Source organism: Rhamphochromis longiceps, linkage group LG16 (genome assembly GCF_057381845.1).
Source record: "Rhamphochromis longiceps isolate RC_006_pf linkage group LG16, R_longiceps_female_GT1.1, whole genome shotgun sequence".
Lineage (NCBI taxonomy): Eukaryota > Metazoa > Chordata > Actinopteri > Cichliformes > Cichlidae > Rhamphochromis > Rhamphochromis longiceps.
The window spans coordinates 37,899,684-37,915,217 of record NC_140572.1 but is presented as its reverse complement, the minus strand read 5'-3'; the positions used below and the strand labels follow the sequence as shown (position 1 = coordinate 37,915,217).

At 40.5% G+C, this 15,534-nt stretch overlaps 1 protein-coding gene across 3 annotated transcripts in view; it reads left to right on the top strand.

The window, feature by feature from the left end:
• LOC146651637 (partitioning defective 3 homolog B-like) overlaps positions 1-15,534 on the top strand; it is a 235,087-nt gene that overhangs the window by 171,355 nt on the left and 48,198 nt on the right. For all 3 annotated transcript variants that reach the window (XM_085383729.1, XM_085383728.1, XM_085383730.1), the window contains exon 22: positions 6,813-6,930. In XM_085383729.1, the coding sequence (XP_085239855.1) occupies positions 6,813-6,930 (118 nt within the window). The remainder of the gene's footprint in view (positions 1-6,812; positions 6,931-15,534) is intronic.

Here is a 15,534-nt window from a genome sequence, read left to right as displayed (position 1 = left end):
AAATTTATGTTGTTTGGAAACCAAAAGAAAAACATCGAAGTAGAAATATGTGTTGACAATGTATATTTAGAAAGAGTAAATGAAATAAAATTTCTTGGGGTGATCATTGACCACAAGCTCTGTTGGAAGCCACACATTACTTATGTTCGGGGGAAATTGGCACGGGGCATTGCCGTCCTGGGGAAAGCAAAGCATATGTTGGATCAGAAAGCACTGCACATTTTATACTGTGCTTTACTACTGCCATATATGAGCTACTGTGTAGAGGTCTGGGGAAACACATACAAAAGTAACACACAAACAATAACTATAATACAGAAAAGGGCCATTAGATTAATAAATAATGTAGGGTACAGGGACCATACAAATGCACTCTTTGTCAAAATGCAAGCTATTAAATTCCAAGACTTGGTGAAGCTTAAAACAGCGCAAATAATGTATAAAGTCAGAAATAAATTGCTCCCCAAAGAAATCTGTAAATTGTTCATAGAAAGAGAAGGTGGGTATAACTTAAGAGGGAAATGGAATTTAAAAATACAAAGTGCTAGAACAACTTTAAGAACTATGTCTATCTCAATTTCAGGAGTTAAATTATGGAACAGTCTAACAGAAGAAATAAAAGACAGTCAAAACATAAAACAGTTTAAAGTAAAATATAAAAACCTAATTTTAAATAAGTATAAGAATGAAGAAAACGGGGTTAACCCAGGACGGTAATGTTGCTGGTAATGGTGTTGCGGTTCTTTTTTGTTTTTTTGTTTTGTTTTGTTTTGTTTTGTTGTTTTTCCATAACTTGTGTATCTGCAAATATACACATTCTGTATTTTTCATATGAAAGAAACTATACTGTGGTGGGGCTTGCTAATTTCTTGTTTTTGATTTATGTATGTTATGTTTTGTTTTACTTCATATGTTTCATATGTTTCATATGTTGTTTGTTTAATTTAAGACAAAAAAAAATTAAATGAATGAGAGGTAAAACTTGAGGGGGTAGGGACAAATAAGTAAATACTTCAGCCTACTCCTTTTCAAACAAATAATGGAATGATATTTTGTAATGATTGTGAAGGCACATGTTTGAAATGTTTGAAATAAAAATGAACTGAACTGAAAATACGATGAAATGAGGTGGCTCAACACTTTTGCACAGTATGATATCACAGATTTATGAAGAGCTGCACCATTTAAACCACCTAAATATTTTATCTTGTAAAAAATATAGCTTTGAATTAAGATTGCAGCAGTGACCTTGTTTTTCATTTGCCGTTAGAGGCCCTCTCAGTGTCGGCTGAAATTACCTCCTGAACAATGGTTATTATTACGTTCTTTCCCAGGAATTAGATCACTTAGGCCACCTCTTTTCTTCTTTGCCTGCCAGCCAGACTGTCAGCGACCAACTGCAACAAACCTGATATGTGAATAAAAATATACCTGCACCTGCATTTCAAAGACGTTTCATGAACAAGCATCTGGCTTTGGGCTTTTTTCTCTCCATCTGTGTGCGTGAGTGCTGCTGGTTGAGACACATCAAAAAGGAACAGATGTCATTTGTTAATCTGAATGCAGCCATGGCCATGAAACCCACAGAAACTGATGGAAACTTGTGGTCATGGAGCTCGTTTCTCATAATCATTTCTCACTAAAAGTGCATTGAAATTTTTTTCTTTCCATGCTATATTTTTTTACTTGAGTCATTCTGGTCATGTGCACGCATTCGTTTAGAATGTATTTTTTACATTATCAAATTATTTTGGAAAGTGTAACCTGCATAACTGTCTTTGCATTAGAATGTGCATGTTCTTTTTGTTTTCATAGTTTAATTTATATTTAATTGTGTTCTGGTTTGCAGCGTTTTGTGTTGTTTCACTTTAAATTTGTTTATAAAGGAAAAAGCTGAAAATTTAAAAGTTAAAAGTTGAAATGTAAATAGTTGTTTTTTGTATTATATGATTTATTTATTACATTTTATGTGGAGTGAATAAATAAAAGTATGTTTACGGTGGCCCCTAGACACAAAACACGTACAAACCCCAAAACATGTAAAAACTCAGAAGCACGTACAAAGTCCAAAACACGTACAGAACACAACAGAAGTGCTCCAGGATGCTAGGGGGCAGTGTTGAGCTTTTGTTACCTCGTGGCTACACAAGCCAGCAAGTACCAACAACCGGATTTGTTGTGTGGTAGTAACAGGAAAATGAACTTTTTTTTTAAATTATTTGAATATATATATGAGTGCTTGTGTATAAATACACAAACAATACACATATGCTTTCAATTGTGTAATTTAAGTGATCTAGGTAGCTCTGTTTGGGAAGGTCAATTAACACTAGAAATGTGTTTTGGAGTTTGTACATGTTTTGTCTCTAGGGGCCACCGCATATATTTATATATAAATATATATAAATAAAACCACTTTTTTACACTAGTAATTCCTTTTGCCATAATTTTATATTGTTGTTAATAATAAATAAATTAAAGCAACAAAACAACCTGAAGAGCCGGTTCTCTAAAAATCCCATCGCTAGTTAACAGTGGCTAACAGATGCTAACAGCAGCTAACAGGGGCTAACAGATGCTAACAGCAGCTAACAGATGCTAACAGGGGCTATCAGCAGCTAACAGAGCCTAAATGTAATACTACTGGCAGAGCAGCATATCCTCACTAACTCAACGATGTGTGGCTGTCATCGGTCAGGACTGAGCTTCTCTGGCTCATATTTGACTCCTTCATTAGGTTTTCCAGAGTAAATAAAGCTGGACATTTCTCTTTGATAGAACAGAACTCAGTTCACTGCAACTGGTGACTTTACTGGTTCCAATGGTAAGAAATATACCCAGTGAAACACAGAAGCAGTTTACTGTATAAATTCCATTCTGTTAACATCATTCATCACAAGCACTTTGTATGTCACATGGTTATGAAATCACACTAACTGTTTTTTGACTAAGAAGAAATGTTACACTTCTAGTACAGTGCTTCTGGTATTTGCTGTGTTGTAATTCTGTTTTTCCCACTCCGGCATCATCACTGTGGAATTTATTCCTGCCTCTGTGTCTGGACATATAAGGTCATAATTCTTACTTTTTAATCTATTTTTCTTAGCTGCGTCAGAAGACAATGGCTCATTGACGGGCTGATCTGAAAGGGCAGACAGCAAAGCAATGATTAGTCCGAAAGAAGTCTACAAAAGCATTCTTTTGAAATAAACATGCATGTATGCTTTCAGGGGTGCTTAATATTTAGTTTGTGCAATTATGAGAATATTTGAGATTTCTCACCTGGTTCAAAACCTAAAATAAGAAAATCCCAGTAAGCTAGAATAAGCAGTTTGAAGCTTTACAGAAGCACACATACTGAAATGTAGATGGGACCAGAATCCATGCATGATCTCCCAGGTTTTGTTCAAAGGAAGCCTTGAGGTGAAAGTGAGTGTGCTGCTGTTTTTCGGACTTTTTAGAAATCACCTGATTTTGCATCAGTGCGGGTTTTTTCTCCTCGTACCATTTCAGTTCATGAAATTGCAAATTGTAGTCCTGATGGTGCATATGGGTACATATGTGTATGATATGACTTTCTGTATTTCCATTACGCACGGGTGAGTGAGTCTGTGTGTGTGCCTGAGCCCAGAGTTCAGTGTTGATATGCTGCATATTTCCTGTGCTGACAGAGAGAAAGCATATTCATAAAATGATTGATGTTTTTGTTTTTGCAAGAGAAAAATAAAAAAAGATGGAAAAACAGATACAGATGTAGAAAGTGACAAAGATCAAAATATTGGTCCTTGGAAGTGTGCTCACAGAAACTGAAGATATGCTTGCATGTACCCAGCTGGCTCTGTCTAATTCCTCTGTGACGCTGACCCGTTCTAGTGGACTCACTTTCAGTCAGGGAAGAAAATTGTTTGGTCGCAGGAAGAAAAGTAACTCAGAGGATGTGGCCACACCGAGGTCCCACTCCTAGCTTGTTACAGATGCCTGGCCAAGACTGTATTAACTCATCGTAACAGTTTACACAAATAGGCTTAACCGTATGAACGTTATTTTAACCAAAACCGTTAACTTTTCCAAATCTCAACAAAGTAAAATATGTCATTCATCAGTGCAGACGTCTAAGATCGCACCGCCTTAATCAGTGTGTTGCACACACATCATTGCTTGCTGGCTAGCCCCTGTGCTTCGTGGATAGTGAAATGTGAGATCAAAAAATGTGGGGTGTCTGTATCTCAGGTGGTAACCACTGGCTACTAACCGGAACCAGCCAGTGGTTGGTGGTTCGATCCCAGTCTCCTCCAGTCTGCATGGGCAAGATACTAACCCCATGTTCCCTCCGATGCATCCATCGGAGTGTGAATGTGTATGAATGTTAGATAGGGAGCACTTAACAGTCTGTGTGATTGGGTGAATGAATTCGTTGTGTAAAGCGCTGAGTGCTCAGAGTAGAAAAGCGCTGTATAAGAACCAGTCCATTTACCATCAAGGGGGTAAAGGACCATCTCAGGGTGATAAGCAACCACATATCCCCGGCCAACCTCAACTGTGACTTTTTATTTGACGAATTTAAGAAAAATCCAATGTAGCCACTTAAAACTGCCCCTCAGCCTAAATCCACAGTGTCCTTGTTGTTGCAGCACATGTAGCGTCCCCACTGATTTTCCCTTTTCTGCTACAGGTTAACGTGTGAATGCTTGTCAGTGCTGTATTTCTCTCCAGTGTAACAGTGTCAAATCTCATTTTCTCAGCTGAGATTAAATTAAATTAATATTGTACTTGTAGCCGGACTAGAAGACAAGTGTTCATTTGGGATGGTGTGTTTTTCCTCATTGATCATCAGGACGGCCATCTGATGATGATGATGTCTTTATCCTGTCTTCCTTCTCTCACCCCACCCGGTCGCTGCAAATAGCCCCGCCCCTCCCTGAGCCTGGTTCTGCCGGAGGTTTCTTCCTGTTAAAAGGGAGTTTTTCCTTCCCACTGTCGCCACAGTGCTTGCTCATAGGGGGTCATATGATTGTTGGCTTTCTCTCTGTATGTATTTGTGGTGAAATTAAGGCACAACGGGACCACAGATCTGCATTTTGAGCCATCTTTATTCACCTTTGTCACACCACCACAACAACTCCTGAGTCCCCGTGTTTTAACACGGTAGGCGTGATTGCGGATGCCGTGCAGGTGCGTCCACACGGCACCGCAAACCACGCCCCACCACAGTATTATTGTATGATCTACCTTACAGTATAAACCAACTGTTGTTGTGATTTGGTGCTATATAAGTAACATTGACCTGAATTGAACAGGCTATTGTGTTACATTAATGGAAATTCTGAGAAAGTGTAATAACTGTATAATTCAGCAGTTTGTGCTTATACAAGCCTGGAAGCATCAGAATGAACACGAAACAGTTCTTATAGTTTTGTATGTTATAATTAGTTTTTATTTTATTTTGACTTTTTGTTTTTAATTCAGTTTTGTTTCAGTTTTGTTTCCAGAGCAGATTTTCTTGTTTCTGTTTAGTTTTTATTATTTTCAGTCTTAGTTTTAGTCTTTTCCATATGGAGAGAATTTGTCAGATGCGAGATTTAAGAAAGAATTCTTACATTTAAGAAATGTAAGAAATGTGTTATTGTAGGGTCTACCTTACGATATAAAGCACCTTGAGGCGACTGTTGTTGTGATGTGGTGCTGTTTGAATAAAATAAAATTGAATTGATGTCATTTAGTGTTATATGTATTGAGTCACTCCATCTCAAATCATCACATAGACTGTATTCTGCTCGGCCACCTCTGATTTACCTGGAAATTGTACAGTATAGATATAATGGTTGCTGATGAGTTTTTGCTTCATACATCAAATACTTAATCAAGATATTTACCTTTTTTTTTTAATGTCCATCAATCCAGTCTCAGGTCTTTGTTTTCATACTGAGCTAATATTCGAACATGAATATCTTACATGGAAAAAAGAATAAAACCGATGATGTAAAGTTTCCTGAAATTCTACTAAAACTGACAGAAGGAGGCTGGTGTAGTGTTTGTGAATAGGAAATCGTTGCATTTCAGAGTAATTCAAAATAAAAGTACTTTTTGACATTAAATTCTTGGTCACAAAAATGAAGAAGGAAAACTTTTCATTCAGTTTCTGAGTTGGATCGGCAAATGTGACAAATTGTAAAAAATAAAAATAAAAAATCTGTTTTTTGCGAGTTGAAGAAAATTCTGGAGTTTCCAGATGGTGCTCTAATTATAACTGAGAAAATAATTTTGTTAAATATATGCATGTTTTTTCATATTGGGATCCACTCTGTAGGCGTGCAAACAGCCTCAGAGGAGTCTCATAATTCAGGTTTCAATACAGTATTAAAAGCGCGACATGCTAAGGGCGGGCTGAGCATTCACAATAAAAACATCTGTATCCAAATCTCAGACTAACATTTCTGACTTATGAGAAAACTCGAATCTGTTTATTGAACTTTCTGACAAATTAAGTTAATTATCAGTTTGTGCATATGAATTTGTATCATTTTGCCTAAATGTGGCATTTTTGTAAGATTTATTCTGGGTTTACAGAAAACACACTGATGAAGAAATCTCCAAAACACACTCAAACTCACGTACTGAGTGTGATACAGTTGGCAGTACAGGGTTAGCATCCATACATCCCACAGTTATGCTCATTATTTTCCAATAAGAATCTCTTACTCTGTTATGTTGGCATATCTGTTTGCAATAATCATCTAAAGCCTTGTTTCCTTTTGCTTTTGTTTTCTGTGTGTGTCCGTGTGTGTCTGTGTGTGTCTGTGTGTGTGTGGCAGTATGGACCGGATCCAGCAGCTGAGACGAGAATACCAGCAAGCTAGAAGAGAAGGAATGGTGCCGCCATATGAAGAGTTGGACCCACGACGCAGAGGCCATGAAAACGACCCACACAGGGTAAGCAGCACAGTGATGCACACACACACACACACACACACACACACACACACACACACACACACACACACACACACACACACAGAGATCACAGTGCTGTGTGTGTGAGGTTTCTTATTCTCTATCAGAATGATCACTGCTTTTATTGCGCCTGTCAAGTGATGAAGGCCCTTTAGCTGTCAGTCGCAAGGTGCTCTTTGACGTGAACGGCTCCCGTGGGCATTGAGCCGATGGGACTGATATGATCCACTTTTCACGAGGATGACACACACGGAGGAGATAAGTAGAGGTTTTATGCGCTTGTCGTTCGGCAGGTAGTGTTTTTCAAATCACAAATTCACATCCAGGCACGATCACGTCTGCGCTCAGATTGGCTGAGTCACGCTGGAAGACGCCGAGGAGCACGTCTGCGATGCCGTAATAATGTTAAATTATTAATGTGCTAACAAGAACTCAACCTCCCACGTTAGCACCAGGTGTCACCCTGCAATGACTGCGCTTGCCACCGTTGCAAATGAAGCGCATGCAAATATGTTGTGGACTGAACAAAGCTGCTGGTTTAGACGATACGGTTCTGCTTTCTTTCCTGCTCCTTTAGCTCCTTGTGCAGTAACTGTCTGATTATACAGGTGCTGCAAGTTTTTAACAGTTTAACAAAAATAATAATAATTTTGATCCTGCAAAATCAGCTGCATGTTTCAAATGAAAGAGGCCTAAATGAGTAGATTATTTTAACTAATACTCACAACTAATGTCTGGATGAGTAAACCTGAGATCCCAGAGTGAGCTCAGTGGATCGCGTCCCCGACTGCTGTTACTAACATCCAGAAACACGACGCACAGAGTGGGAAACAAGCCAGAGGCCCGTCGCTGGACCGAGGAGCTGAAATTAATCTGCTATAACAAACGGATAGGTTTATTGCAGCAATCACAGTTTAACTGCCGGACCGTGAACTCCTCGAGTCTGCTCATTGAGGCCGAGTCAGAAGCTTTACTTCTGTGTACACAGACGCTGTCAACATTCATTACAGCCAGCTTAAAACATAAAAAGGATAATTAATACATGCAGTCGGGCTGGGCGATGTCACGACTACGAGGTGACACATTAACCACATCTGCGTGTGGGTGTGTGCGTGGGAAAATGTAAAGATCCGGGCGGTATTGCGTTTGGCACCGTCCCCTATGGGCGGCGCGGCGCTGCAGTGGTTAGCGCCGCTGCCTCACAGCCGGAGAGGTTTGAACCCGCTCATCATCCGTGGCCTCTCTCCCCGGAGTGTGCCTTCTTCTCGCTGTGCCTGTTTTCCAGTCCGTTTGCAGCTTTAGTTGGACAGACGCTTTAGGAAATGCCCAGGTGGATCATTTGGAACAAAAACAAGCTGATAATAAAAGTTTGTTTTAAAGTTATTTTTTAGAAATCTGTGACTTTTTAAAGTAATGAAATTACCATGATTGATTAGGAATTTGATCGCCTGTGTCACTGCATCTAAACAGCTTGCTTATCCAGACTTATGCTCGGCTCCCGCTTTAATTCACATCTAAAAGTAATTTGGTTTGTGACCCGCCGGGGGCAATCGTCTTTCCCCTCCGATCGATAGCCTCGCATTACACTCTTCCCTGCCTCCAAATAAGAAAACTTTGTCGCCGTTTATATCGCAGAGCGTGAGAGCAATTAGCATGCTTCAGAGGTGCAAATGAAGTTTGAAGTGTGAAAGTTGGAAGGAAGACCAGTAGCGGTTGCCACGGCACCTAACGAGCCTCTCTCATTACAGATGATGCATTTATTAATTAAAGCATAAGCGATTTTTTACCTGACTGGCTCTCTGTCGCATGATTGGGGAGAGAATAATGCTTATGGAGGCGAGCTGGTGGCTAATTCAGCTCCACTTCTCTTGGTTTGTTTTTCTTCGTCTGATGTGTGTTTTTATAGGATTGGCTGAGTGGCTTTGAGAAGTAAACAAAATGAAAAGTAAAGTGTGGAGCGGCCGAGACCAAAAACACTGATAAAGGCAGAGAGAGAGAGAGAGTGCCCATCTTGCATTTTTGCCACAGTGGGCTCGACGTGTTTCCTCTTCTCCTTTTTCCCCCTATGGCTCCATTACCATTTCACTGATTCATGGTTATGGGTTAGCTGTCTCCGCTAGCAAAATTATGTTTTGCTAAAAACAATTATCAAGCAACAAAAGCCACACCACAAGTGAGCGCATTGTGTGTGTGTGTGTGTGTGTGTGTGTGTGTGTGTGTGTGTGTGTGTGTTTTGGAAGACAACAACAGACTTTCTCCCTAAGGAGACGGGGAACTAAATCAACAGGGCGCTGTTGTGTTGTCCCACACACACACATTTACACACAGTTATTCACACAGAGTACTGTACACAAGCCAATTGTTATGGTGGGTGGTGTGACACCGACTTTATTATTAGATTAAATTATAATGAGCAACCATCAGATAGTTTTGCCGTACTTTGGGTTTACATATGCGTGCTCATTTACAGTCAGTCGTTTAATTACTAATGTTGTTTTGTTATGTGAGGCAGAACAAAACGACCTCAGGTTTCAAATTTAAATCTGCCTACTCACTGAGCTGGTTTGTTTTCCTACCGGTGTAACCTCATCGCCGTATGGCGTTATTTTTGTGCCACTATTCTGAGCGCACGTAAAAAAAAATTTGAGCGCACGTAAAAAAAAAATTGCAGGTGCAAGTGTTGCATTTTGAAGAGAAATTTATTTTGAGCGAAGAAAAGCTGAATTTGAGTGAACAAAATTCATTGCTGCATGCAAAAAATGTATTTCAGTGTTTGCTGTTATCCACGCACACACACACGCACACACACACAACAGCAGCCCCTCTCGCTCAGTTTTTGCATTTGCGCTCGCTCGCAATGTGTTGCTCGCGCTCTCAACATTTCTGCCCGTGCGCGCTCAACTCTTTGTGTACACTGTTATATTTGTGCCACAAAACCAGCCAATCACAGACTTGGATGCAAAAATATCTGATTGGCTGTTCTGGTCTCCAATCAGCTCGAAATGACGAAATGCAATATCCCAGAATCCATTTCATCCAAAACTCAAAGGAGGCAGTGGCGGAGGAACACAGAGTGGCGGAGTTTGAAATATTACTCTGTCTGGGTCACAAAATAAACTTTTAAGATATTTTCATGCGAGAATGTTGCTGTGTAAACTTCAAATGTCTGCTCGATTCATCAAGACATCACATATTTGCAAAAGTGCTCTAACGTTTTCGGAGATGCCTGTTGATGGAGTCCATCAGCGAATAGTTTCAATTCACAGGTGCAGCAATTCTTTAACACGCGCACGTAAATTCTGCAGATTTCATTTTTGTGTCAAGGTCAGACCAAAATCAGTAACGACTTCATGTTACCCACAAGGTTTTTATGGATCATCTTCAATCTTCACAACAACACATTTGGCTTGGGGGGACACGAGTACCTTTGTTAGCTAGGTTAGCACCTTCATTGTTAGCGTCCAGGGTCAAAGTTGACCTTGGAAAAATCCATAAGGAGTAATATGTCATATGAAAGGGCGTGAGGAGAGCTGTACAACAGACTTTTTATTTTTCCAATACAACGCCCTATGATGGCACAATCACACCATAACATCAAACATGAAGTTTTAGTTTCACCCGTGTCCTTCGGGGTGTACTCTGAGTGTGTTTGCTGTGTAACAGTGGAAATACTGACAGCTGTCACTGCTTTAATGATAACAAACTGTTGGATTATAAGACAAGCTGTGACTCCTCTGCGCTCCCAATAAAGCAGCTCATTGTAAAGCATCACTGCTTTAAAAGTGGCCAATCACTTTTGACGTAAATATAATTCATATAAAGGTCCGATCCTTCATTTAGAGGCAAACGGGAGACCGGAGATGTGGGCAGGATGGCCTCTGTGACCTGTGATGTAACCTGGATTTAATCCACGCTTTGGAAACGTGCTGTAACATTTTTAAACCACCTGTAAATGTAACATGTAGCCAGTGCAGCTGCGCTGAAACAGCAGCGATGTGAGAAAGAGTGGGTGTGGACAGGCCTGATAAAGGGGTGGATTACAGTCTGCAGTCCTTCCTGTATTCTGATATTTTTTATATTTATATTAGAAAAGGGCACAGCCTCTGCTGGTTTGATGCTCGTTTATCACCATAATCTCGTGCTTTGTCCATTCTGTGGTTCTAAACACTATTAATTTATTTCCATATTCTTATAAATGTTATTCATGACTATGAGGTAAAATGAAGAAAAATCCCCCGCTGCTGACCTTTCCCCCTCAAACAAACACACTGATTCGTTTATCTGCACAAATTTGTATCTTTGTCGTCCTTTCTGTTTCTTCCTTCTCGTTCGTGTAACGTCTAAAATTGTCCGTTTCCTGCCGATCGTCCCCGCTGTGCCGGTGCAAATGTGCTTCCTGAAGCTTGACATTTGCAGAAGTTTGTGCTAAATTTGACAAAGTCCTCTATTTCCTGCACTCCCTGAAAATGCCTGTCAAATTCTGTAACCGCTGAGCTCATCCACTTCTCTGATGATGACTCTATCCTCTTCGTCACAGTTGCTAGGCAATGCGATTCACTTGCATTTGCCTTTTTAATTTCGTGTTCGTTGCGCCGACTTGACAGGCTTGAGTTGCAGCTGTAGCTGCATTCTTGTGTGCGAGCTGAACTTCAGCTTCATCTTATTAACCGTGCTGGGGCGGAGGGAGCCGTCCACTCTGGATTTGGGGTATTTTGAGGTCTGTTGGTGTTAAAGTTTTTTTGCCAGAACAGCAGATCGATTTTCTGCCTTTGATCAAACCGAACAGCAAGTCCTGTTATCGGTTAGACGTTTAGCTTCTTTGTAGGTTTATTTCTTTACTTTCCTTTGAATAGAATTATTTGCAGGTAATATTTAAAGGAGAGGTCACTGTTACCTTTAACAGCTTCAGCGAGACACATGGAGCAGATTCAGTTTTATTGTTATTGGCAGCAAAGATCAAAAGTGAAAAAAGCTCATGAAAAATTGCTCATCTATGAATGTTGCCCGTGCACGTGTATAATAGGACTTTTTATCATATCCTGTTGATGCAGCCCGAGTTCCCTCTACTCTTAGAACCATGTCCGGTCCTGTACATAGACAGGGGCGTCTGTGTGTGTCTGTGTGTGTTTGTGGGTGTGGGCGAGCGTGTTTTGTGCGATTGTTTGTCTTTTTTGGTTCAAGGTTCCAGTCCTCTGAACTGCCTCCAGGATTTTCTCCAACCTCGTCAGAAAAAGGCGCACCATTGTGTGATTCACAGTAGAATTTGGGAAAATCCCAGCGCAGTAATTCCCAGAACCTTTCCCACATAAAAACACATCTTGTTTTTTGGCCCATCCTACGTTCACTCTGTCTGCCGCTTTCTCACTTTTACTTATTTGTCTGACACCTCGACTCTTGTTTGTAGCATCAGGTGGGAATTAAACCCACCGTCCATTTCAAAGAAATCAGGAAGATTTGGGCAGTTTGGGGTTTTCCCCACATTTAACCTCCAAGTTATCCTGAGCCTGTCCTTAGCAGACAGAAGCTTTAAACAGGTCACAAACGCTGGGACGTAGACACACATTAACAACCTTTTTCACCGTGTTAAGACACTTTAATGGCACGATGTGGGAAAATGTGTCACGTTAGTCACGAGTTTCAGACGCCTGACTAACATAAACACAGTTTCCCTGCTGTGGAGGCAGCGTGAACAGAGCATGTTAGTGAAATACTTCCTCCCAAGTTTAAAGTGTTAATAACAGATCTCTGCTTTCACACGTAAACGTTTATAAATCCCACTTTCTGTGATCCAGGTCCATCAGGAAGACCTGCAGTCAGTCACCAGTCGGCCTGTTACATGTTCAAGTCACCCAGGTTATTATAGGAAACTAACCTAGATGAGAAAATATTCTAGTTGACTAAAATAAAAGTTATATAGAAGCATAGAGAGGGAGTGGTGTTAAATCTCTGCCATGTTTTTATTGTAACATCTGTACCAGTTTTCTTAATCCTCACCTCTGACATGTCTCCCACACAATAACAATTCAAATGACTAAAACTAACTAAAAAACAAATAAAAAATTTTCAATCAATTAAATAAAATCCACTTTGTAAACTGAGCTGAATTAAAAACAAAACATCAAAAATAAAAGAAAAACTAATTATGATAAATGGACTGATTCTTAGGTATTAATGTTTTACTCGAACACTCAAAGCGTTTTATCAAATTTTATCTCCAAATGAAACTTCAGATTTTGGCCTGATGAATAAATCACAACCACCAGAATCCAACATCGAGTCCATCGTGTCGTCACCCTTCAGAATTTTGTGTTTGTCCTTTCACAGTCGTGTCAGGGCATGACTCTGTACTAACACACACACCTTCCCTTTGGGACCTTGAAACGCTTCATTTTAGAAATTATAAACAGGAAATGTTCGTGTTTCCTTGAGTGTTGTATAGGAGATACATATATAGGAGAACGGGATTAAACCCCAAACCTCTGTTAGTGAGAACGAACAGCACTAAACCTTGTAGCAGAGAGTCGGCAGGGTTAAGAGAGATGCTCGGAGCTCCTCATCCCTCCTACATCTTCTTCCTCCTAATATAATTTTCTATCACATTCAGTTCGGTTCATGGCCTTTGAGCATGTTTTCTCTCTAAACCTCAATATTTCCCTTTTTTCCACTTTAATAAGAGGTGCATCGGTTTTTTTTTCTATTAAATATGACATTGAGAAATAAAATGCTCTTGTCGGTGGGTTGAGTTGATCAATAGGTCCATCTATTTAGACTCATCTCCAAGCAATTGGACACGGTGGAATATGGAAACACAGTTGTGCTGTTCTGCATCCTGACTGAGCCACGGCTAAGTCCTGATACCTGAACGCTGCACTGCTGCTAGCAGACACTGTGATAACTGAAGGAAAGGAGTTTAAGGGGGTGTCGTTTCTACATCTGCACGAATAAATCCACATCAAAAGACATGCACGGAAAATAACGTGCATGCATCGATGCCAAAAATCTATATTCAAACATGGAAAAAGACATAAGTAACACATGCAGGCAGTTTCAGGAGCAGTCGTGCTATTGCATGCTGCACATAGACACTCTGCCTAGTGCTTATATTAAAACCACAGGTGGTTTTCTCTTGGAAAAACACATAAAGTGACGGACAAGAAGCCGCTGGAGAGGACGCGGAGACCACGGTAAAAAGCTTCATCAAAACCCACCTGAAGCTGCCGGAGGACACTGTGAAGAACATCGTCTTCGATCGGGTACATCGCCTCGGCCCCATTCGGGCTACGGCCGGGAGACCACGTCCTATCGTGGCCAAATTCGGCCACTTCAAACAAAAGCATCATGTGAAAAGCCGCGGCAGGGAATTAAAAGGAACGGACTTCAGCGTGAACGACCAGTTCCCCAAAGAGATCTTGGAACGACGCAGGGTCCTCTTCCCAATCCGACGCGGCTTCATCCAGAAGGGCTCCCGCGCTGTCATCGCTGTGGACCGGCTGTACGTGGACGGACAGCTCCACCGCGACCCCAACATCACTCCGTGGCTGTATTAACCTCACACCAGATAAGAATCAGCTACACCATTTCCCTATCCACTCACACTAACTTGCATTAACATCTGTTTAACTTACCAGTATCAAATCGCATCTTAAAGTGTGATTTCATAGCAGAATTAACACCGTCACTCTCCGTCAGTGATTTAATTGGAATGTTTACGTTTTGTTTCTGTTTCTTTTTCTTCTCGTTTTTTTTTTTTCCTCCTCTCTTTTCCCCCTCTTGGTTTTATGCTGCTCACCCTTGTCCTTGGTTTCTTTCTTTATTCCTTTCACTGCCTCGATCACCTGCTTCGACACTCATCCACAAACATCCTTTATTTCGACACATACGCACCATGCGCTCAACGGCAGCACATTTACATCAGTCAGACAGCGCACACAGTCATATAAGATACACACACACTTAAGCCAAGCCTACTCATATTAGTAACTATGCATACACAAAGTCAGACTCAGGGAGCATCTCGCCACACATTTTTTCTCTCTCTCCTTCTCTTTATTTATGAACAAGTGACGTACTCTCTCCACCTGGCTAAGCGACGCACACAGCATACATCCCTAGTTATACACAAACATCTATGGGTACACTGAGGTTCATTACATGGAATATAAATGGAGCTGGCTCCAGAGAAAAGAGGTTAAAAATATTTAACCAACTCAAAAAACTACAGGCAGATGTTGTCCTATTACAAGAGACCCACAGACCTCTTAGAGGTTCGAATGAACTTAAAACACCTGAGTTTCCTAATGTGTTCTCAGCTTGTTATAATTCTAGACAAAGGGGAGCAGCAATTTTAATACATAAAAATATTAATTTCACAGTACTCGATACAGTTATAGATCCAGAGGGCAGATTCTTAATCATTAAACTATCTATACGTGATAAAAAGCTATGTATTGCAAGTGTATATGGTCCAAATGTTGATGATCCCTCATTCTTTCACGGTTTTTTCAGTGCACTCTCTGAACACTTAGATGGCACACTTGTTCTTGGAGGTGACCTCAACCTTGGACTAAATGAAGACATGGATAG